The sequence below is a fragment of the Phalacrocorax aristotelis genome, chromosome 2, assembly GCF_949628215.1.
Source record: "Phalacrocorax aristotelis chromosome 2, bGulAri2.1, whole genome shotgun sequence".
Taxonomy (NCBI): domain Eukaryota; kingdom Metazoa; phylum Chordata; class Aves; order Suliformes; family Phalacrocoracidae; genus Phalacrocorax; species Phalacrocorax aristotelis.
In genome coordinates this window covers 88,849,999-88,875,030 of record NC_134277.1, presented here as the reverse complement: position 1 = coordinate 88,875,030, position 25,032 = coordinate 88,849,999, and the positions used below count along the sequence as shown (strand labels likewise).

The 25,032-nt window shown below is 42.5% G+C and overlaps 1 protein-coding gene across 1 annotated transcript in view; it reads left to right on the top strand.

Moving 5' to 3' along the window:
• The first annotated feature begins 11,110 nt into the window (after positions 1 to 11,110).
• ANKRD33B (ankyrin repeat domain 33B) overlaps positions 11,111 to 25,032 on the top strand; it is a 43,112-nt gene continuing 29,190 nt past the window's right edge. Inside the window, exon 1 of the mRNA XM_075084275.1 lies at positions 11,111 to 11,709. Coding sequence (XP_074940376.1) covers positions 11,281 to 11,709 — 429 coding nt within the window. The 5' untranslated portion in view covers positions 11,111 to 11,280. The remainder of the gene's footprint in view (positions 11,710 to 25,032) is intronic.

Here is a 25,032-nt window from a genome sequence, read left to right as displayed (position 1 = left end):
CAAACGTGAGGTGCAGCAGAAGGGATTTTAAGTTGAAAGCCACATCGCTATTTTTGATTGTCAAAAAAATGTGGCTTAACTTTAGAGCACGCTGTACAGCATAGCACAAGGCAAAAATCTTACAGCAGTGCTGACAGTTTTGTTATAGCTAGGGTGGGTTTCCCTATCTCAGTAACCTTATTTGGAGATATTTACCTTTACAACAAAAATCAGCAACACTTTTTCTTTTTTAAATGTGTTGCATCCTATTATTCCCAAAACAATATTTTCAGCAGGGTTTGCAATCAAACACAGTTCAATATACAAGTCCCTGCTGGTAAATCTCATTGCTAGGTGATACGCAAGATGCCACTTTTATACACCAATCAACAAAAAAATTAAATCAGCTTGCTAGCAAGTTCTCAGTTGTCTCTTACTATTTAGTAAATAAAATCCCTCCTGGAAATTTCTAGGAAAAGCCAAGGTCTGTTTTTCCTGTTTGCATTCTGAAGCGGCATTTTTTCCAATCAATTAGTTCACACTGAGCCCTTGTACCAATTACGTTTCATTATGTTGCTTGTAATGCTAACATGCTAACTGGCATAATGAAACTTTTACACGTAATACAACAAACTGCGTTCACAATTAAGGCAAAGCATGTACCTTTCCTGGACTGCCAAAATACTCTCTCCAGGCTTCCAATGGGAGAGTTATCATCTGGCACAGCAGCGGCTCCCAGCTGGTGTTGCCCCATATCGACTGGCCACGTGTGGGGCAGAACATGATCCGGACGCTCAGTGCCTCCAGGCATGACATGCCACCTCCAGGCAATAATCAGAAAGGAGATACCTGACTTGGCTCTCACTCCTCTGCCAGGGGAAGAGAAATATACAGCACGAGGGGGAGTCAGATCATGTGAATGCAGCGCTAAGACAAAGGAAGCGCCTGTCTTCTTCCACCGCTGATTACTAAATTAGGCAGCATAACTGTATTTTCTGTGTCATGTCTGCTGAAAATGGAAAAACCTCTGCTTTGGCACATGTCTTAATGTGAGGGAGAGGACTAAAAGGGCCAATCAGTCCAAAACATTCAAATTTTACAGTGAAACCCCCCAACTTTTAAGAGTGCTACAAAATCCAGGCATTCATGCAATGCATTTGGCGTGCCATGTGGCCGGCACTTCATTAACAAATTACCCGTTAGCGAAGAGAACACACCAGTCATGCTGCTCCTGGTCTGCATCACCACTCGCCACCATGCTCTGGACTCCCTTTCAAACAGGACTGCATGGATGCAGGGAAGAATTGAGTGCAAAACCTCTTCTAGAGAGCTGCGTTGTCTGGCCCTGCCCCTTCCCTCCTGCTGTCCTCTGGGAAAGCAAGACCCTCTTTCTTCCCACTTCTCTCTTCACCAGGAAAGCGCGCGTTTTCATATTTTCCACAACCACCCACAGAGTAGATTTTCTTTTTTTTAAGTTTTGTACGCAAGCTCCTTCATCAACGTGAGACAGACCATAGTGAAGGAAACTGAAGATACCTAAATACAACTTAACTTTAAGGGCAACCAAGGTATTTAAGGAAATTTTCCTCCTAAGACCTTGGTACTACACAACCGCAAATAGAGGGGGGTAATTTAAATGCAAATATCTATTGCTTAACATAAGGCAAAACTCTAAAACCTAAAGAGATTCAGGATATCTTTGAACATGACCTAACTTTGCCCTAATCATTAAAGCAAGAATGTTTAACTTGGTTACAACATTTCTGGCATATAAATAAGTGGTTAGATTTCCAGGATTCCCGAGAATGTGCAGTTTAATTTTGTAGTTTCAAAAGTTCACAATTCACATCACCAATTTAGCTGTTGAAGTCCAACCACAGATTTTAAATTGGAAGTTGTTGGCCTTGACCTCTTTATTTCAGTTTCACCAACTGAAAAGCAGAGATAACAATACTTACCTATCTCAGTGTCTTCTGAGTATTAATTGCTGCTTCTGAAGCAGTTAGGCTATGGAAATTTCATCCCTCGATGCTGCCTTCTTTACAGAGGAAGTTAAAGACTTTCTTGTTGCTGGGTATGCACGAAGTGATCAAAAGGAAATTACACTAGGCTCATAGGATGTTTCCAAAGAAAATACAACCACACGGAAGCATCTATTTCCTTTGCTGAATCAGTGACAGACTTTATTTGGAGTTGTAAAGAAAATAGAGGCAATGAGAACAGTGCAGGAAGCAGACACTGCACTCTCCATTTGGTATCACTTGTTAACCTGCTCTATAGGGGGGGTCAGAAAGGCCCTCCATACATGCCCTCTATGGCGTAATATGCTTTGAACAATGGCAGCATTTTCATTCTTTTTGATACACTGCATCCATCCAGGAGAGTAGGGACAGTAACAGAACTGAAGCCGATGGAACTGCGGGGAATGTACCACAAAAGTGTAGTCAGTGTAATGCACTGACTTACCCCTCTAACTTCTTCTGTAGCAAATTAATGGAAATATATTTTCTTAAGTGGAAGAATTCTGATAAAAAGAGATGCAACAGAGCAAGTAAGGTATTTAAAATTGTTTAAATAATGATCACATGGGAGGTATGGTTTCTAAAGAGGTACATTTTACAGATACTCTGCTTTCACTTGAGCATCTCCTGGGATAAGTCCCATGATGCTTGTGATCTCTGAAAATTGCATTCTGAAAACACCAAGAAACAGGGGAACCATTGGGTGAGATGAGCATCTATTTATTTTAACTTGGCAGTATGGCAATTTAAAGGGTTTCAGGAAAACATTAAATAAATAATCTCATTAAGGAGCATTGAATTTCTGCAAAGATGAAAATTAGTATGATCCTGTTAGAGACAAGGAAACCTAATAGATAATATGCACAATATGAAAATAATAATAGCCCCACAGTTATTCTATGAGTTCCTAAAATGTTTCCAAACCACATGTACCTTTCAGGGCACTAATTCTCTAAATTGCTTAATTACCTTTCCAGAATGTTTAAGCATATTTCTCTTTCAATACAAGCCTCTAGCTCATCATATGATTGCATACTCTGGTGAAACACCAGTTAACACCAGACAGACCAGTTATCTCAGGAAGAGGTGGGAGAGGAAGAACAAGAAATCCTCCGAGCATGATTCATTGCACATACAAGGAATCACAATTCCAAATACAGGGTGTTATTGTTTTGATACTGTACAAAGAAACAAATGCAATCTCTGAAATCCTGTATTGAAGCAACAAAGTGGTCTTGTATCCATGTGGCCTTGTTGGAGACCAATTTGTTTCTCAGTGTGCTGGTTTATATTTAAGGATGTAGAAGAAACAGTCAGAGAAAAATCCAATATACTGAATATAATAACTGTGTTTGTCATAAAGTGCCATCTACAATATTTGCTGGTCAGCATTCATTTTGTTCTGAAAAGAGAAATAGTTCCAAGATGACCACTTGTAACCCTTGATGGAGCCACACCATAGGTATTCAGACAGATTCCTTTAACAGCCTCAGTGAGGAGCCACACCCTCTTCCCCATCTGCCTGGCTGTACAGATTTGGACAAGCCATTGAAACCTTAAGTCATTTAAAGCACTTGAGTAGTGCCAAAATAAGACATCTGTATGTTTGAAGTTATATTATACAATGCTCTGCTGCATTTGAATAGTCTCTAACTCAATTTCAGCACCTATAAAATGAGCATGATATTCACCTTTACAACATGAGCTGAGATGCTTTGCTGAAACATGTCACTCGACGCAAGTTATATTCTAAAGCACTCTAAATTCTCACAGGAGCATGGATAATAAAATGAGATGGTATTTATGAATAAATTATGGCAGCAAAACTTCTAGACTTTCCCTTTAATTTCTTTACTTTGTGAAATTATTTCTGTTTCTGCTTTTGTATCAATGTTTCTCCAGTACTGGATTGCATTAGATAGCTGCGTCCAACCCCCAGTTTGAATTAGACAAAACTGAAATAGAAAGAGGATTAAAAACATAATATTTCAGAAATAGAAACTGGGTCACGTACTAAGGCTTTCTCCGGGGTTTGCCAGAAAAATTAGAATTAGGATGAATTCAGCACTGCCTTCCTTACAGTTTACTGATGTGGGGCAACAGTAAGGATAGATGGACACATATCTCTGATACTTCCATGGCTTGAAGTCATACACAGGTGTGGATTCATGTGTAGAAAACTGTAATGTCCTTGGGTCCCAAACATCCCAGGAGTAGAGAGATGTACCATTATTGTTGCTCAGGGGCAAAACCTCAGGGATAGAAAGGCTTGAAGCCCCCACAGTCATGCAGGAAATCTGTAGAAGAGGACTGAACTGATCTTAAGCTTCAGAAGTGCAAGGGTAGATGTGCTACACATTTTCTCCACGTGGAATAGCATCAGCAGGCTTATTCATACCAGTATCTATCCAACTTATTTCTGGTTGCATCATCTGACAATAAAGGAAGAGGAATAATTTTAGGAAAACATGAAGCAAATGTGTGGTTTATTCCTTGTATGTGGAAAGAAATTCCTTTGGGGAGGAGCAAAAGATTTTGGTGTAAAGATAACATTACTTCTGTATTTTAGATACCCAGCTAAGTGACACGTTTTCACACACGTATGTGGGGAGTCTTCTGCTACACTAGAGTTCAAAAATAAAATAACAGTTCACAAATAAATTTTCATGCACACTAATCCAGTTAAAAAAACCTGATGATCCAATAATTATAATTTAGTAATGGAATACATATGGGATTTTTTTTCCCGGAATAATTTTTATACATGCGTTATTTGCTAGTATTGTGTTCCTTTGGTAAAAGATATAAAAATACAGGAAATGAAAATTAAACTTACCATTTGAGAAACATTTTGTTCTCCTACTCTCAGTCTCTGTTAGTCCAACGAATAAGACAGCCATTGACATTTCAAACAATGAATGTTTCCACATTATTATGTGCATGTGTAGCATTTTAAGAAATCATATGTGAAGTAAAAAGAAAAAGGAAGCTTTTTAAAGTGGAGATTTCTCTAACCCACTCTTCAGAGATGGCAGAGCCCTGGACAAAGATGTTATTCAAACTTCTGTTTCCCTCAGTATTTTAATAAAGCAACATCTGAAAAATAACAATAAGTTTTCATCATTTTTCTCACAAGGCATTCCCTAAGATAGAAATGAAGGGAAAAATGAAAACAGAAGCTCCATGCTGGATAATTATTGAGAAGCCTCAAGGATCCTCACCATCAGCACAGTCTTCAGTAGTATATATTTGAAAACAGCAGCTCTGTGGGAACTCAAACTCTATCCATCTCTCCCTCCTTCACTTGCATTTGCTCCTCCACTGTCAGCCTTCTACCCACCACCTTCAAAAATATCAAAACAGCATATAAAAGCACAACATTAGCATATTTGATGTGCCTTACCAGTGCTACAACAGTTGTTCTTCACAGTCCTGAGGAATCCAAAAAGAGTTAATTAAGTGGCTTCCAAACTTCCTCCAGGGAAGCTGAGCCCCACCAACCAGTGCAGAAGAGGTAGGTGCACACCTTCCAGGTGCTCCTCGCTCTCAGGGAACACCCCTGCCTGCTCAGGACTAGCACAATTTATCCTGAGAAACCTACCGGCTACTGACCACTGCTATCCTCAGGGAGCTCAGCACTGGCAGGGCCTGCAAGGTTCGACTACAAGCTAAACTGAGATTAGCTAGACCCAATACAGTGCCTTGAGGAAATAATATTTTTCCGGAATAGGTTATGCTTTTGATTTCACGTAGAGACAAAATACAGATTCATGTTAAAAGCAGAACACCAATTATTTTCATTCATAGCTAGTAAATGAAATTACAAGAACAAGAATTTTTACGCTTATGTCCCGTCCTTGTATTAACTGCACAGAGACACCAGTGGGCTGGTATTACAGATACTTTAAACAACATTTAATCTGACTGAGCACCAGCTGGAAAATACCAGCAACTGAGAAAGCACTAACATTTAGCAAGATGATTGCTAATATATCTTATCCTCTGGCTCCACTCTCATCATTCAGCTCAAGCCTTTGGTTTCTAGGAAACATATTGCAACTTCCACTCATAGCTCTTTAGCAGATGTTACTTCTCAGATCAAGCAGGATTTCACATCAAATCTTGGCCAGAGCTTAGGAAAACTGAGGCTCCAACCCTGCTCCTTCCAAAGGACTTTGTAAGCAGGGTGGTCTTAGCAGGTTCTGCTGAATCTGTTCATTTGTAAACGCTCTTCCCACCTACCCTCCAATCATGTAAATACGATAACAAATGCTGTCTCTCTTTGTCTCTTTCTCATTGATGGGAAATGTTTCCTTGGTGATCTCTTCAACTTAATTCTTAATCTTTACCCTGAATGTCTTCTTCACATGTATCCCACTAACAGTAACACTCAAGTACGGTACATCACCTGATGTCTTTTGACTAGCTTAATTGCCCTTCTATGCCCCACAGCAGCTAGCAGGTTTACAATCCTGCTACAGCCCTAGCAAAGCATCCAAATAAAAATACATTATTTGGCATAATAAACATGGGATTGGATTTATTAGTCTGCCAGCCCTGCCAAGAACTCAGCAACTCCAGGAACCAGTTTGCTTACATCTGTGTGTGAATATTGTATTGAGACTAACTTCAAGCAGCTGGTTTTTTAAGCTGTGACCAGTCTGTTTTGAGGACCAGAGCAAGGCTTGGAGGCAGTAATGCTGAAAGCACAAATTGCTCTCAGTCTGTCTCCAAAAATCAGAAAGATGCTGTCAGTAAAAAGCAATACCCCATCTCTTTTAGTGCCTTGTTTCCCTCTGTGCCCATGTTTCCTCCTCGGACACCCCCATGGTACGTGCCGTGACCTGCAGCACAGACCAGGCTAGCTTTGGGGTGATGCTGGCTTACGTCATGCCACCAAACCCATTCACTGCATTGGCCTTTTGGAGACTTCAGCTCCTATCCCGTCCCTGAAGATGGGCAGATTGCTCGAGGGAGGCTTCCTTGTGCTCTGAATCCTTCCTTTGGCAACTCTGGTGGAAGTGCCAAAGAGCAGTCCAGCGCCCACAGATACATCTTCTACGCATCTCAGAAAAAGAGCTTTTACAAGCCATTCAACAGTGAAAGAAAGGAAGGAAAGGAGACGGCCCTCACGTTTAACAGTGTGGTATTGCTACGACTGCTTGTACTGCCAGGTAACGATACGCTGCTCCACCCTTTCATGTGCTCCCAGCACAAACCTACAAAGCAATGGGTGAAAAGCCAAACGGCTGCAGAAAAACCTATCTGATGTGCAACCGAGAATTTGTAAAACCCTTGAATCACTCAAATTGCTTATGTTGCCAGGTTGTGGGAATACACCGGGCAGGTGCATAAACAGCGGAAATGCCTTACCAACAAATGTTAACCAAGCCTCACATTCTCATCTGGTAGAACCTAACCAGCTGGTAAACTAAGGAAGAGAGGAATAAACCTTAGAATTTCAAAACTGAATGCATAGATGTCAGATGGGTAAAAATAAAACTTAAACAGCTTTCTTGTTACAGATACCTAAACAATGTAAGCAACCAAAATTTTATTTTAGTTTAGTTTAGTTTAGTTTAATTTTTATTCAATTTTATTTTGGAAACCAGTGGTTTTGTTCTGACTAGATTTCATTTTTAAGAATACTGGCAATAACTTTCAGTGGGTTGTCAATTTTTTCCTTAGGTTAAATTATTGAATGCGAGGAGGACACGTAACACTCACTGAATCTTCATACGAATTTTACTACTGCACATGAATCTCATTAAATCTCAATCTCAGAATTGTTTATAAATTAAATGGCTTACAAACCTTAATGAGGCAAATTGAGAGCACCCCATGCTACAGTCATTCCAAAAATCATTTTCTTCAAGGGAAGCTCTGTCTGCACAGGGACAGGTGGTACCTGCTCTGGATACTTTAATTTCCTGCCTTGTTAATTCCCAGCAATAAATTTTGATGAGATACTGATGGTGATAATGACTAATAATTCTGGGCCGTTTGCTTTAAGATTGTAATCTTTATTTCTTTGCTTTTATTGCAAAGTTCATAAACACCAGTATTTAACTTCAGTGATATTAACTGATATCTTTTCTAGATGAAAGGTTTGAGGCTGTCCTCTCACAAATGCCATGAAAATGGCTTTTTTATATATATAATTTGAAAGCTTTTGCAGACTTATTCTATGGCCCTTCTTCACATTGTTTTAATTTGATTTGCAGACTGAAGCACAAATGACAAGAAACCCTGTTTGCCATGTACAAGCTGTGTCACTGAAAGGACTGAGAAACCAGGCATAATCCATTTTAAATCTATAACCGTGCCCAAACAGACTAGCCTTGGTGGGAACCTTTATGCCGACAAGACAAACGACTGCAGCATCATCTTAGGGAACCATGTAACAGCTTATGCCCAATTAACCGTACCTTTCTGCGGTAGTTTACTGCCAAGCTGCACAGAGATTAAATAATTTGAACTACAGTCTCAACAGCAGTTGTAAAAGTGAAAAATTCAATGGCAAACACAGTGCCTGCTCTGTACTAGCCTGATACCTTGCTTTGAAAGCTCCAGCAATATAGCACTGTTCTTTGAGAGAAAGGATGAAAGCGTTGAGCTCAGGCGAAAGAAAAGAGTTTTCATCTCTAAGGTCCCCGCGGAAGTGCTACAGCTGTAGGAGCGAAGTGATTCATTTCTTCTCCATTAGTAAGCCAATAAGGTAAACCCTGAAGAGAGGATTAAAAAAAAAAAAAAAAAAGCATGCATTTTCAGAATCAAACATTTTTCCTTATATTGAAATACCTGTTGTTTTCCGACCTGTTGTTTTCCCTCTAGTTAGAATTAAGGCTTTTCAGGTTTGGTTGGAGTCTCATTTGCTATTCAAAGTTACGGCTGCCTGCATCTTTGTTAACATATTTCATACAAATTTTAAAAAACCAATATAGTAAATTAAGTAAACCTTTATTCTTGTGACAGAAACAAAGCAAGTATGGTAGGTATCATAGATATGATGAATCAGTTCTTACAAATGAGCTGAATCTTCACCCCAAAAAATTTTGTTCCCCTCTGGTTAGAGTTAGTTTTTTTATTTTTCTGCTCTTCAAAGTTACTACAGCCAAATGTCTTCCTGAGCTGTAATGACAAATTCAGGCTGAGACCAATGCAAATGCTCCCCGCCAGCTGCAGGGTCTCAAGGAAAAATGAAGCTCTTCCATAAGGCAGGTGCTACTCTAAGAAATAACATTCTGTTGAGCAAAGCAGTGGCCACGCTAACTGAGCAGGAAACAAAAAACTAACTGAATGGAGCCCCTAAACTTTGTGAATGCAAATACTTAAGAAATTGATAGGCAGTAAGGGTAAAACATTAATCCTACAGAGCTGTCATGCTGCAGGTAATGCCAGCTCGGAAGCTTTTGATTTGGGAACAGACACACACAGCAGTACCAGAGTAAGGGCCTTTCTTTGCATAAAGAAATAACAAAGACAGGCAGCATCAGCACGAACGTTGCTGGTAGTATACGTCAGCCATGATCTCAGAGGTGTCTGGAGGTGAGAGAATAGTTTAATCGCCTTTCTTCCCAGTTTAGCTTCTTTGCAGAAGCAGCCAGTCAGGAAGCTATTCATTACTAATTCTGGTTACAGATATCCTTCTGCTAGGTGCTGGGCTAACCTCCCCAGTTAGAGGCCAGCAAGAAGCCACTGAGCTTTGTATCACCTGCAGCATCTGGTTCACATGATGTTTTCCTGAAAGACTACTACTACTGCTCAGGCCCCTTTACTCATAGTTACATCTTACTTTTCGTTCATACCTTCTTTTAATGTAAGAAGTGTGCACCGTACCCTGCCTCATCTCATGCAGAAATACAAGTTCGTGACAGACAGATCGGGACTCGGACCCTGGACATTCACCTGCCGAGGCACATCGTATGTATGAGGTTTACTTCGAAGTGCTGTTGAAACCAAATAGCCTGTTTGGTTGGCCAAAAGGCTTTCCCCCACCGTTTCCCTGCTAGCAAATGGTGCTACTCCATGGCATTGGAAAGGGAAGAGAGGTTTCAGAACTGTGATAAAATGGGAGCTCAATTTATACATGCATTATTCCTCTCAATCTAATCTGCAAATGCCTTCCATAAAAAGTATGTGCTGGCCATCTCTACAGCTGGTAAACTGTTGGGGCTGTGTTATGTGATTTAATGAATTATTTGCTTTAAAGTAAGCTCTCCTTCCAAGCATTCCAATTCTGGGTAATCCTTTTCCTTAGTGTCAGTATTTATTTCAAAGTAAGGATTCTACACAGGCTACTCATATTCCTGAGAAGTACATTCACGTACATTGTCATGATCGCGGCTTTCAGGACCCCGCAATTTGTGCCGAAGGGCCAGCAGCAGCCTCTCCCTCACCTGCCCCAGCTACCGCCAGCCCTGCTCCCCCTGCCTCTCCCACCCGCAGGTGGGCTTGCAGTGGGTGATCTCTCCACACAGCCACCAGTGGGACAGGAAGCCCGCTGCTTGTCCAGGAGGCATGGCGGCTCAGCGGGCCTGCTGCGGGGCCTGGAGGTGCTCTGGAAGTTGGTGTTTCTCACCGGCCAGCCACAACCTGGCTGCACGGCATGCAAGACAGAGCGAGGCAAGGTGAGGCAGAGTAAGGCAAAGAAAAGCGAGCCAGAGCAAGGCAGGGCAAGACGAGGCAAGGCAAAGCAGAGAAAGGCAAGGCAAGGCAAGGCAAGGCAAGGCATGCAAGGCAACTGGGCAGCTGCCGACCCGCTGCCCCCGCCAGCCACTCTTGCACCGCGCCCCTGCTGTCAGCGCGCTAAGCCGGAGCTCCAGTCTTCTCAAAGAGGAGCTGAGCGGATTTAGGGGCCAGGCGTTCTCTGACAGCCTCCTCTCCCCAGACCTGCCCTGCCTGCCGGCAGCCTCTCCCCCTTCGCCGCAGCCGCCGCTCGGCAAGCGGGGCCGGCCGGGCCCCCCCGGGGAGACCCCCAGGGGCAGCATGTCCCGGCCCGGGGGCGGCCGCCCGCCGGGCTGCTGCAGGGCGACCGGCGGGAAGGGCCGGGCACTCGCCTGAGGCGGGGCGGAGGGATCCTCTGCCCGCCGCGGATCTGCGCGAAGAGCCGCCGGTGGGGCCGCGCTCGGCGCAGGGCGGGAGGGCGCTGCCGGGGGCACCGGGCGCCCTGAGGGCCCCCCCGGGCAGCGCCCCGCCACCGGCCGGCGAGGGCGGCCCGGCGGGGCCGGTGGCCGCTCGGGGCGGAGCGGAGCTCCCGCGTCCCGGCGCTGGGAACACCATGGTGCTGCTGTCGGGGGACGGGGAGCAGCTGGCCGGGGAGCGGGTCTGCCCCGCCCCGGCGGCGGCGAAGGAGATGCCCGGCGCCGAAGCGGAGAGCAACCCCGAGCAGGGGGCGGCGGGGTCTGCCGCCGAGGGGCTGGACGAGGACGAGGAGGAGGAGGAAGAAGAGGAGGAGGAGGAGGACTGCGAGGAGTACGAGGACTTCTCCGAGCTGCCCGACACTTGCAGCATCGCCTCGGACGACTCGTTCTACCCGCCGGGGCTGCCGGACGACGACGAGGACCGCTGGTCCCTGGAGGGGCGCGACAGCCCCGAGGCGCTCAGCCTCTTCCGCGCCTGCTGCACCAACAACACCGTCGTGCTTAAGGCGCTCATCCGCCAAGGCCCCGAGGAGGAGGAGGTGCGGGAGGCCGACCGCAACCGCCGGGTGAGCATCCGCGGCACCCCCGTGGGGCAGAGCCGGCGGAGGGCGGGGGCAGCCGTGCGTGGGTCGGGCGGCACCGCTCCCGTTTGAAGGGGCGCTGCTCCCGTGGGGGACGGGACCCCACGGAGGGGGACGGGAGAGGGGCGCGGAGCTTCGCCCCTGCCAGGCGTGACTTCCCGCCTGTGGCAAAGGAAGGGCCCGGCTTATGGGAAGAGAGAAGTTACGGGAATTTATGGGAAGAGAGAATCCAGTTTTCCCGCCAGCAGTTTTGAGTTGGGTCTTGTTTTCCGGCAGTTTATTGAGGAGAGGAAGCGGCTTCGCCGGTAACGGTTGTGTTCAGCAGGGCTAAACTTTCCTCTTGGCTGGCCAGTCCATCCCCTGCAGCACTTCACGCTTTTCACCTTGGGAATTTGAACAACCGATCAAAGTTTGTGTTTTCCTTTTATTTTTTGCCTTAGGTCCCCCAAAAATGTAAGCTTGCTCCCATTTCCTAGAGTGACAAGCAGGGCTTGGGGTGTTCTTGTGCTAAAATCAGACTTTTGGGAGTTCTCCTGGTATTTGTTTTGTTGCTGGTGAACTATTTTTGGGTTTTGTGTCAGCACAAGGCTTGTGGCTCAGTTGTTGCCTGTTACTTAGTTGACTGCAAGGACAGAAGTGTACTTCACTTAAATCAGAAGGTGAAAACTTGGGAAAGACTTCTCAGGTAACGTGTAATTGGGATGTTTGAGCAACGATACTGAAGATCAGCAGCACCAACTCCTCTCACTTGTATTACTACAATTTGTATTAAAATGAAGAAATTTTTACTTGTTGTTGATGTAAACAATCTCCAATTTTTTTTCTATGACTAGTCGATGACAGGAACGTTTTGAAAGAAAGCCTAAGTAATTTTAATTGGGCAAGTGACTTGTACATTCTGGCAAACTAAGTGGTCTTTGCACCGAAAATAATGCAATATTTTGGGTTTGGAGCTGTTTGGGGAGGGGCTTTCTTGTGTCTTAGATGTATGTACTTGTAGGGTTTTTTTCTACAAAATATCTTTACCTCCCCACCAAAGGATTGTTTCTGATACAAATTTTTTTGGTTATCTGATTTATGCTAAGCTTCTGCAAAAGGTACAAATGGAAAAAGTTGAATTAACTTATCTGAGGGGGCAGCAACCTTTGGCGTGGGGGTGGGAATGAGCAGCAGAGGGTAGGAATGTTTTAAATCTACTTTTCTGCCCAGGACAACATAGGGTGTAGTTACACTCTTAGTCAGTAACATGCGAGATCCAAATGTACATTACAGGAGACTTTGAAGATCCTGCAGATACACCTACCCTGTGTAAGAGGTCTGGGCTTGAGCTGAAGCCCAAGCCCAGCCCTGGCGCTGCGTGGACACTCACCTCCCCGCTGAGGCGTGCCTCAGGTGTGTGGTGGTGGAGAAGGTTTGGCCCCACCATACATGTGGCATAAAAGACCAAGTGGCCTAGGGCTGTCCCTTCTGAAAGGGTGGCCTCCCCACCCAGCAGAGGGCACGCAGGCAGCGGTGAAGCTGGAGGCATCTTCTGCTGCAGGGACGGGGTCGTGTAGAGCTGAGTCAGGGGTATGAACAAGGTCAGGGTAGACATCGACCCTCATCCCGCAGCAGCTCCTTCTGCAGAGGTCATCAGACCAGGGTTGTGGAAACAGCGGATTTACATAGCTGGACAGCGCTCCCTTCATCATCCCGCTGCCCAAAAAGCAAGTTACTCTGGTTATCTCTTTGGCTTCCTGGAAAAGAAACAAAATTGTAGCTTGAATCCAAACTGGAAGTTCCTCTTATTTGTTCATACTGTTAAAAAGCTTTTCTCTACTTAAGCAAATATTCCATTTGACCTGAAATTAAACTTTGACATCAAATTACCTTTTCTGCATTTTTGATGAAAACAAAGGAGGTCTGTAATTCAGCAACTTCTGGAAGCCTCATTAATGATGTGGGAGACATAAGTTCAGTTTCTTCCTCTGCTTGGGGGGAAATGAACCCTCACAGCAGTACAGAGCGGGACAGTCTAACTTTTCCAGTCAGATGTAAATGGGGTGGGAGCAACCTTTCTGCTGGGAAGCTGAAAAGTCAGGTGTGACTGCAGTCCCAACATCTTGCGGCAGGGCGGGCAAGCCTGCGTGCTCCTCATCCCCTCTTTCCTGGGACGGGAGCAGGGGACCGGCCCGCAAGCTGGCAGCCTGGTTAAACTGCGGTCTGTTTGCCACAGGCTTTAAATAAAATGTAGAAAAACCCCACCGATTCCTCTTCTGATTTTGTGCATCTAGTCCCAATTTTTTTCCCAATCAGTGCTGTTCAGAAAATGAGGACAAATTCACATTATTTTGCGAAAGAATAGCCCCATTTTTCAGACAACTTTACCTGACAAAAGGGAAGTTTCACTCACCGCTTTTAACGCCCTTTCTGTGGGATTTTTGCAGCTCTTGAATTGGCACGTCATATAAAATCATTGTGCGTTACCCATAAACAAAACTTAATTTTACTGCCAAAAAGTAACTGAAGGAGTTACATACACCACTTGTGCTAATAAAATTTTTCAGTTGCTGAAATCTGTACTTTTGGCTTTCAGAATCTTCTTTCACCAGGATAACATTTGTTTACAATGCTATCTGGCATGCATTTATTGGGAAGCATTTTTTTTTAATGCTATGAATAAATAAGGTGAACTTTCATTTCTTCCGAGGTCTTGTTTCTTTTCTGTGAGGCAGGAGAGAGAAGGAAGAATAACTTGCTTTTTGAGAAGTGGGATGGGGAAGGGAGGGCTGTCCAACTGAGTATATTAACTATTTTCACAACCCTGATTTGATAACCTCATTTAAGTGTGTACAGTACAGTTTCATTTTCATAATTTTAAAATTACTTTTTTTCAAAATAGACAAAGCATGTAATAGGTTATGGTAGTAAGACAATGCCATATTTTGATCCTGAAAGTAACTAAACTCAAATCTCAAAGCATAACATGACAAAGAAACTTCCTGATGGTTAAATTCTTGAAATTAATTTGCGTGCATACAGCTGGACTTTTGCCATCATTTTGATTTTGAATTTTTTTTTACCTTTGTCCTAAAGCAATTCAATATGTAAATTTAAGATTCAGAAGGAATTATTTCCCAAATGCTAAGATCCAGAGGTAACCTTACACATATTCCTCGATCTTTTTTATCAGAATACATTAATTCTCTCTTTTGAGACAACTTGCCAAGGCTGGGTAGTGGCTTTTTGTGACATTTCTGCAGAAGCCCGTGCTCTGTTCATGAGCTCCAGAACCACCTGCCAGACACAGGTTTACATTAAATTCACCTTCCTGCAGTAAAGCAGAGTCAACAACATCCGATTTATTAGTCACCACATGTAGCCTGAAGACTGGTACCTTCCCTGTCTCATTTTCATTACTGTTGAGACAACAACAGTTTATATATCATTGTCTGCGTAGATTCCCCAAGGAGTCGATCCCTGCATTGCCGTTGCACTGCTCTCTGTATATAGAGTCCTGAAAGACTGTCACAGGACTGCTCGTTCCTCTCCTGGCCAAATCTAATAACAAAATATTTGGAAAAAAACTGTGACAGCATATAATATACTAATTTTAGATCATGCAGGGGTGGCCTCTCATTCATTAATGTTGATGTAGTTACTTGCCTCATGCTGGCAATAAAGAGGGATTTGCAAATATGTATGAGGAAATAAAATCATGTCTCCGGTGAAATCTCCTGACCTGGCTGAGACCAGAGCATCGTCCGATAGTGACGCTGCTTTTCTCCACGTGCTGTGGGGACTGGTTTTGCCTCATTACTAGCCACGTTTCCAGAATTCCAAATATTTGCATCTGATAAGTTTACATCACTTATTATTAAATCTTGCCTGGAGACCAGGTTTATATATACTCAAAGGCAGAGTTTCAAAATCTGATGTTACCTAACTGCAGAATGAAAGCAAATTTAGAAATTTGCCATGACAATAGAGGAGGCAATAAGCGATGGGGGAGAGAGAGAAAAGAAGGCAAAGAACATTCCCATGCCAGACTGAAAATAATCACTGCAGCTCATCTCAGAAAAGTTTTCTGTTAACCATCTATGTGATATAGTCTGTATTACTAGGCATTCTGTAACTCTGTAGTTTAAAGTTGATATATGTGTGACAACGTTCTGTTGTAGTCTTTTCATTTTCTATGTCATTGTTCAATGAGCCTTTCGTCTGGTTCCACAGATAACTAGGAACCAATCTGCAGTTAAACTGTTGTTGTAAGTAAGTATACTGTTATATAGTGGTAATCGTACCTTTGTGACCTTCGTTTTGCCTCCTTAAAAGATGTGAAGACAAAATAATCTATGTGGCTCCGCTTGTAAGCTCTTTCTTCTCCTTTCAGAAAATATTCATAAATCCATAGATGAGCACAGTTAACTTTTCCCATCAATGCTTTATACAGGATGCTGTTGATCAGTACTGCTCTGGAGAAAGTTTTCCTTTGAGGCACAATTGTTCTGCAGCTCTGTCACCAAGTGGGCCTGGATTTGTTTGTTTGCTCGTCTCTCCTTTTTCTGCTGAAGGAAGAAAACAGGGTTTTGAAGGCTGTTGTTGTTCCTCTTGATTTAAATTTCTTTTGACTTACCCTCTCATGATGCTTTGTCGTGGTGAGGGACAATGATGCATCAAAATCCTGGAAGTTGCTATTACTGAATAGACAAAAATAAGGTAGCGATGTCCTGACTAGAAACCTACTTGAAAAGCTTGTGAGAACGTAGGGTTGTGCCAACCGTGGAAGTAAGCCCAGAGAAATAGGAGCAGGAGAGGAGTTTCCAGGGAGGGGTGTTCACACCATAGTGTAGTGCATGAATTAGGAAGATGGTTTCCCTGCTCTCCTCCTCTCCTCAGCAGAGCGGAGTGTGTTCCTCTGGAGGATGTTTCAGGTATCTATGTTATGCTTATGCTTTCACTGCTGTCCCCTCACCCTCTGCCAAAAAGCCTTCCTCTGCTGACTTTTGAGAGAGCTTGCGGTCTGGGCACATGAGACTTACTGTTTGGGCACAGTGAATACCTCCTGCAGTGACTCGCTGAATTGGAGAGCATCATCAGCAAGTGACCCCCTGCATCGAGTGGAAATGTTTCTCTAAATGTAACCTAGGTTTCCTTGTGTGTTGCTGGCTGTAAAAGGGCGTTTTGGAATGGTGTCGCTCTCCCAGTCTCCTTATTGGACCTATGAACGCCATTTGAGGCATCAGATGTGTCATACTGGTCTCCCTGCCCTACGCTTCAGACTGCACCTCAGCAAGGCAAAGTAGCCCACAGGCTTTGTACTACCATGGCAAGACTGCTTCAGGCAGCTCGCCCAGTTTAGGGAGCATTACCCTTCAGAGTTTTTCACAGAGAGATGCATGTTGAATCCTCCATGAAGTTGACACCTGAATTTCTTTGCCAAAGGGCGGTGCACCTAAAATTGTGACTGGCTGAGAAGGGCAGGGAGCCAGTGGTTCAGTTCCCACTTCCCAAGTGAGGGAATATTGTGCTGGATAATGCTTTTCTGGAAAGTCACGTATCACAAAAAGTGCCAGAGCTTGTGTTGCGCTCCATTAACCCATTTTTATTTTTGTTATCTTCACAATGCTACTGTGCAAAAATAAAGAATTAGGAGTACAGTATTTTGTGGTGAGGGATAAAGATCTCCCTGTCACATATTGCTTTTCAGTTATTATGGCACATTGTGTAAGTCATCCCATGTCAGAAAAAGCATTTGAAGAATGTCACCTGCTACAGTGCTGGGAATTTTTTTCATATTTTCATAGGCAGTTTCAGTTCCCTCATATTGTCTCATACAAGGTGTTCTCATGGGAGGGTTTGTATTGAAACTTAACATCATGACACTAAACCACGAAAGGGTATTTTTTAGGGTGGAAATAGTTTCAAAAAAACCCTAACATCAGAAGTAATCTAATTTAAATCCTTCCAAAACATACAGAAATACCCACATGCACTAAAGAAAGTCTCTGGAAATAGGTTTGTGTTGAAAAAGGAAGTGAGTGAGCAAGGCAAGGCATAGTAGATGTCAAAATACAGAAGCTGCTCAAAACAAGTTGGGAATCCTTCTAATATTGTAATTGCAACTCAAAGGAAGCCATCAGAAGGGAGTAGACCGAGCATGGAAAATACGAAGTCGGTTGACTAAGTCAGAATTCAGTGAACTAATCGGAGTGTGGACCAGATTGATACAGAAGGCACTGGGAGGCATCGTCAGAAGAGCGTGGGCAGGTTAGCTGCCTGCCTGCCTGGCCTTATCTGCATTCATCTGAAGTGTTATGTGAGTAATGCCTTTGTAAATCTGGCACAGGAACATATTCTTTAAAATAACTTAACTGAAGAAGTATATGCCCGGAACATGATTTCTATGGATTTCTATTAATTGTTCTAAAGGGGACAATTAATAAGGGACAGTGAGGGTGCTTAGATGTAAACAATGGAAATGCAGGTCTTTAGCAGACCACTGGAAATGTATGACCAGATCTGCGGCATCCTCCATGCAGGAAGATAGACGGGTAGTAAGATGTAATAATAGACAGGTAGTCAGATACGTTTTGTACTTAGTGTCAAAAGCAGCATTAGCTAACAGATGTAACTCTTACTGAAATTGATAGATACAGATTTGAAGACCTCACCAACGTGAGAAAATTGTACAAGTTCAGTTTCAAGTGATGCAGCTTGTAGAGAAACCAGATGAAGAGTAGTTTCCTTGAAGAATTTTGACAGGTTGCTTAATGTAAGATGTATGGAACAGGAGGGATGTTTTCAGCCTGATGGTAGCGCAGAAGTAAAGGTCATAGCAATCTTGTGTTCTAGTTTAAGCAGTGTTTCATGTTAGTACCTTAGATCACGTATGTGGACTTGCAGAGCTCCTGAGAGATGCAGGGGTGATCATGGTTACCCAGCTGAGCACAGGCTGACTCCAGATATAATAAAATATAGCTGCATTTAAAATCTAATGATAGTCTAACGAGACAGGTTGTCTGGGACATCTGACATCAATAATTGTGGGAGATCTATAATGGTGCCTTTAATAGAACATATCTGTAACACAGGTAAGAAACATAACCTCAGGATGTCTTACTGCATTTTTCCAGGATAATTTTTGAGGTTTATTTCACAGTGCCCAATGTTACACTGCTAATCCCTTCAACCCATTAGGAAATAAAAATTTATATTCTCATGGAGGAATTACTCAAGAAGGAATATTGACACTAATTTTCTCTCTTAAAAGTTCCTAAGAACCTTTCCCTGAAATTTTGTTAAGGCATAAAATGCTCTCCAAAATTCAAGGTTTAGTTAAAATTGTGTTTCTTGTAGCTTGGTATTTTAAAAGGATTATTTGGAAGCAATGCATAGGTATTGTAAATAGGCAACTTCCAACAAAAGTTCCTTTTGATGCTGAAACTGCAAAGAAGAGGAGATCTAAAAGAACTTAAGAGGGAGAAAGGAGCTTCAGAAAAGTCCATGAAGAGCAATCATCTTGAGAAAAGTCAGGTTTAAATCCTGCAATAAAGGAGGTGGAAAAAGACAGTGACATTGCTCTCCTCCTTGCTTATGCTGGAAATCAAGACTCCCATACAGAAGATTTAGGTTTTTAACTGCTGCCAGACACAGGATAAGAAAACTCTAGAAGCACCCTGGGACATGAAAAAGAAACGTATTTTTGCTTTTTGTTGACTATCCCGGCAATCCTGTATCTTCTAATAGCAGGAAATGAGCAATTCGTAATAATTTCTTCCTGGTTCTGCTTTGCTTCCCTGCTATTGCTCTAAATGTAAGTGTTGCAGTTCTGGCTTTTCAGCTTCATAAAGTGGTATCTTGCACAGAGCGTTGGTAGTGTCGAAGGTGCCTTAAAACTGGACCTCTCCAAAAAGATCTGGGGTTTCTCCTTACTGTAAGGGATGGCTGAAGTAACCGCTGGTTGACGTTGCGTGGTGGCTTCAGAGAAGTTGGCTGTGCTCAGCTCGCTCCCGTGAGGCTCAGTGGTTACTGAGGGGTGTTCCAGCTGGCCTGGCTTTGGACTGAGAGTCCTCTGAGGCAGAGCCAAGTGTCCTGCTACTTTCCAGAATATAGTCATGTCTGTGACAAAGTTTGTGTGGCCTGAAACCTGTCAGAGGTATTCAGTACTTCTTCCCGGAAAGGAAGAAGGCAGGGACTTCTCTGAAGGGATGGGTGCTTGGGTTTTGGTTGTATTTACAATTCACCCCTAAGCAGAAACCGGTCACAAAACTTGGAGCTCAAAAACTATTTTGGGTATGAATAAGTTTAAAAGGGGTGATTGTAGAGACCCCACATCTGGGATGTGGGCAGCATGGCTGTTGCAAATTCAGAATCAGAAGTTGAGAGGCAGAGGACATCTTCCATTAGTATGACACTACACAGAGCTTCACAATCCCAAAAGCCTCCAGTTGCTGTTCTTGCTGCTTTAGGTTTTCCATGCTGTATTTATACTTGTTAGCAGATTTTGTCTTTTTTTTTTTTTTTTTTTTTTAGAGAGGATACAGTAAGACCAAAACTAAAACAATCTCTACCTCCATGCTGGTTTTTGGTGTTACTCAGGCATTCATTTTTGAGCTGTTCAATTAGTTTCAGTGTGCATCAGTATATGTAAAGAATGTGTGACTATATGGAGAACCCCTGCATTGTTTTCATCCCAGCAACTCTACTGATACCTGACATACCAACGTACGCACCAGTGGAAGCAATTCATGTCTGGGTACTGTTGTTCTTTTACCTTCCTCTCATCGAGTGCTAAGATTTCTAACCTACAGAAAAAAAATTATTTTCCAGTAGCACTTCTCCATGAGACTAAGGTAGCACAAATGCTTCACCTGAGGGGTGTTTCAAATCTTTGGGTAAGGAGTGCTCCTTGAATTAGGACACTACTCTCTGTAGAAATTGCTTTTCAGGCCTCATGCCTGACCTGAAACAAAGTACATACCAGTACTGTTTCTTAGGAAGAAAATGGAAGTTGAAATAGACAGTGCTGCTAAGGAGCATCCGATTGCTCTGAAAAACTGGGTCCTGTTGAGTTTCAGGAGCCTGTAGGAGCTACTGTGCTTCAAGTATGCTGGGAAAGGAAGCAGGTCCAAAACCCCCAAATTCCCCAATCCCTCAGCTCCAAGTTAAGTACTGGTAAGGCATTATCTGTACCTCGTCTATCAAGGCTTTAGTTCTCAAGGCAGGGTCCCTGAGGAAGAAAGAACAAACATTCCCATCTCAGGCACTGGGTTCAGCGTGCCACAGGAGAGGTGGATTCAGGTGCCAGCTGCGAGGGACAGCAGGTCCCCAGTGCCACATCTTTCAGCATCATCAGAGCTTAACTCTGAGCTCCCTTCACGTCCTTTGGTCCTGCTAGCCCTGGAAGCGCCGATGTGGGCTGTGGCTCTTGGAGAACCAGAGCAGGCGCTGCCAGGTAGAAAGGCAAGGATGAGGACACTCAGCCTCTCATCTGGTAGTGCCCTTTTCAGACATGTGAGGCTTGCTTGTTTTTCACTCAGTCTGGCTTGTCGCTGGGTTTCAGGGGACATTTCAAAAAGAGTTTTGAAATATGTATAAATGTTCGCTTTTGTGCGTGGCACAAGAACCACTTGACATTAATTTTAGTCACATTGTCTTGTGTGTGTGCTCGGGAATAACATAAACTACAAAAATAAATACTAACAAATGTTGAACAAGGAGTACGAGTAATGAAAATATCTACTTGGATCTATCCAGACATTTCAGGAGGTACTATTATGTTCAAAATATTTCTATTACTTATGAAGAGATAGACTGAAAGATAAATAAAAAACAAAGCCCCTTTATACATTTTGGTAATGATTACTCTGTAATGGAGACCAACAAAAATCAGGTGATATATTGTAATACTGTTATGTGTTGGTAGTACTTCATCTTCACAGAGAAGAATGATAATGAGACTGAGCAGTAAGTTTTGTATTACTTTATGGGTGTTGGTTGCTTAGTGCCAGATGAGTCTGATGTGCATCAGGTTTATTTTAAATTACATTTCATTAAAACACTTTTTTCTTCCTCTAAAAAAAAAGTGATACATGATCACCAACTAAAATTCGCTGTTAATTTTGAAATAAAGGTTGATTTGGAAAGCGTCAGCAGCCTTTTACTTGTAGCATCAGCAGCCCTTTACTTGTAGAAAATCCCATGGGCTGCGTGTGCATTGCCAGAGGAAACCACCTCTGGCGTAAGAGCATGTGTGCTGCTCAGCTGATATCCACCCTACTCAGAATTAGCCTCTCTGGAGTGGACCAATGATGTCCACACAGCCAGCGCTTGGCCCAGGTTTTCTCTGAATCCCAAATGATTCTCCTAATTTGTCTTTTTTTTTTTTTTTTTTTTTGTCTTTTCAATTCAAAGTGCCCAAACCAACTTGGTTTGTTACATTACGGTTTTGGAAATCATTAACCATGCTGACACTAAAATTTGCACATGCTGAATACTTATTTCAGATATGACAAGAAAGTTTTCAAGTAGGATGACATAGATAATATGATGCTCTGTTTTTTCCCAAATTGGTGTTTTTTGAGCTCTGCATGGAGCTGGGAGGTTTAATGCTGCTGAGATTTACTATTCTCCGACTGTGCACAGATGGATTTAAGGGTGCTTCTAAGGGTCTTACTGCTGAAGGAGGGCAGCTAGTGCTCTGTATACTCAGTTATGCTGAAACAAAAAGAAGCCAAATGACAAAAAGCTGTAGATTAAATATTTAAAATTTAGCATCTTGATTGTGATTAGGTATATTTAATCATCAATCAACTCTAAAAATACCAGTCTCCTGGTTTTGCCTCAACATCCTGCAAAACTGCTTGATTTGTCCACAAGTGCGGCCTGTGAGTGATTTTTAAATGAACAAGGGCTAATGTTATAAAAATTACTGTTATTAATTTATGGGGTGGAGGTGTAATTTTTTTTTGTTCAGTGTAATGTACGTAATAAGGCTGCTCAGCTGAAAATTTACATTAGGAATGTCATATGTTGCTAATAGCAAAATGCCAAATTTTTAATGTAATATTTAGGTACACCAACATGTACTAGCTTCCTTTTAAATACATAAATACCTCTTAATCCCAGCTTTTTATTATTTTTATTACTATTATTCCTGTTCACTGATAACCACCCTATACTTATCCAATGGTTGGAGAGTTTCCTTCTCTATCATGCTCTTCACCATTATGAAATAGAAAAATTGCACAATTATTAATGGAATCTTCTTTGCAATATTTCTTCAAGGTAATTGTGTTTCTTTCCTCCCATCACTTAGCAAATTCCAGTGCTTTGGAGTTGGGCACCACAAAAATGAAGAACACTTTCTATACCATTTCAATGGACAAGTGTCTCTAAGCAACCAAGCCTATTTCAATCAAAGGTCCTCATTTACCATACAGGAATCTCTGCAGCTGTTGGTATACCTTTGTTTATATCTTTAGTAGAAGTACACTTGCAGCTTTCTGAACTCGTCAGCCTTTTTCCCTAGATGGAGCTTTCTATTAGCAACAGATCAGCCATGACAGCTTGTGTGGCCTGCTGCCATACTGAGCTGATGGGAAGGATCCTCCTGTAACAGAAAACCAGAAAATCCTGGAAAGCAACACAGACAGCTGATGGATGTGCGGGCCCATTTGCTAATTCCTAATTTTTTCAAGACATGGATAATATGGCTGCAGCTAAATGCTTAGTTATGTGGAAGTGCTAGTCCAATAATTGCTATGATGTTTGGCCAGCATTGAATGCCATAGGATATAGTCTTCTTGTGAACAGTAATAGCTGTCGCAAATTGAGATGGAATGTGTCAGGTAGCCAATATTTTTCTGTATCCTTTTATATAAAGGTATTTATTTACAGGTCTTCAGCTGAGAGATTAGACAGCTTTTGTGATGAGTTTTGGGCATAAGAACATGTTTATTTGCTTTTATATGCTGTATGGCTTGCAGCCAGTTAAGCAAAGAAAAATCCTTTTTTTTAAAGGATGTAGTTTCCAACTGTACATTGAAAATTCCCTATAAACCGGATATCCCTTTTTTTTCTCCAGGGACCTGAAACATCATTCAAAGGTCCTTTGGTATGTTTAAATACAGTTCTCATTAGTGAGCTTCTATCAACAAAAATTCCGTCCTGCAGTTAAGTGGTGTCTTGAAGCACCAAAAGACTCCGTGCCAGACTGTTGTAATTCTTCGGCTGCTGTGGGGCTCGGGGGCATGTCAAGCTCACTGCAAACAGCTCTGAAAAACCTCCATCAGCTGTGTTTGATACATACTGCTTTCTTTGTAGCATGTTTCCTCTCAGCAAAAGGTGTTCTTTTGTTAAGGAAACTGTTTTAAATGTCTATTTCTCTCATGGACATAGGCCCTTAAATTAAAAAGTAGATTGCTTATATGAAGTCCTGGAATCCTGACTCAAGAGAACCTGTTTTGCAGTTTACCCAAATATTCTCCAATTTTATGGGGTAGAAGAACAGTTTCTAGATGGTTTGACTGAAACTGTTCTATAAAGTGGATCTATTGTATTAATGAATTAGCAGTTTTTTACAAAGGCTCTAGTCTCTAGTAATTCCAGACATTTTAATATAAATGTGAAATTAGTCCTCCCTCTTTTTTTTAGATATTTAATTCTATCTTCTTTACTTCAAATTCAACGATGTATTAGTGTTCAACCCCTCCCTACGTTTCACTGTTGTTTAGGTGAATGGGCTGTACTCATTGGAAGATGAGATTCTTAGCTCCAAACAAAGAGGCAGAAGATGCCTTCCCACCTTTATTACATGGAACTAGACACTCAGCTGAGATAAACAGGGTGGTCACAGGCTCTGTGTGAGAGGCAAGACTGCACCAATGCCAGGTAGAGCCTCACTCAGCTCTTGCCACTGGGTAACAGCATTACGAGTGTGTGCTGCATTTGCTTATTAAACTCAAACTGCAGTACTGTAGTTGACTTGAGACAGATACAATGGTGATGCTACTGTCCCTCACTTGGATATTCTGACTATGATTTTCACCTTTGCTGAACTGTCTGCTCACACACTGATACCTGCTACAGCTGCAGTGGATGATAAATCCTTATTTAGCCAACTGAGATAATAAAAGAGAGAAATTTAAAATGGGAATGCACACTTAAAAAAAAAATAAAGCTGCTTTAGAACTATCTTCAGGATTTTTGAAAAGTTGAATCTACAAAAAATAGTAAGCTACCAGAAGAAAAAAAGGTCCCCCCTGAGCAGATTAATTCCATGTCACAGTGTGTATTTTCCCAAAGAAAAAAATCAGGCAGACCCTC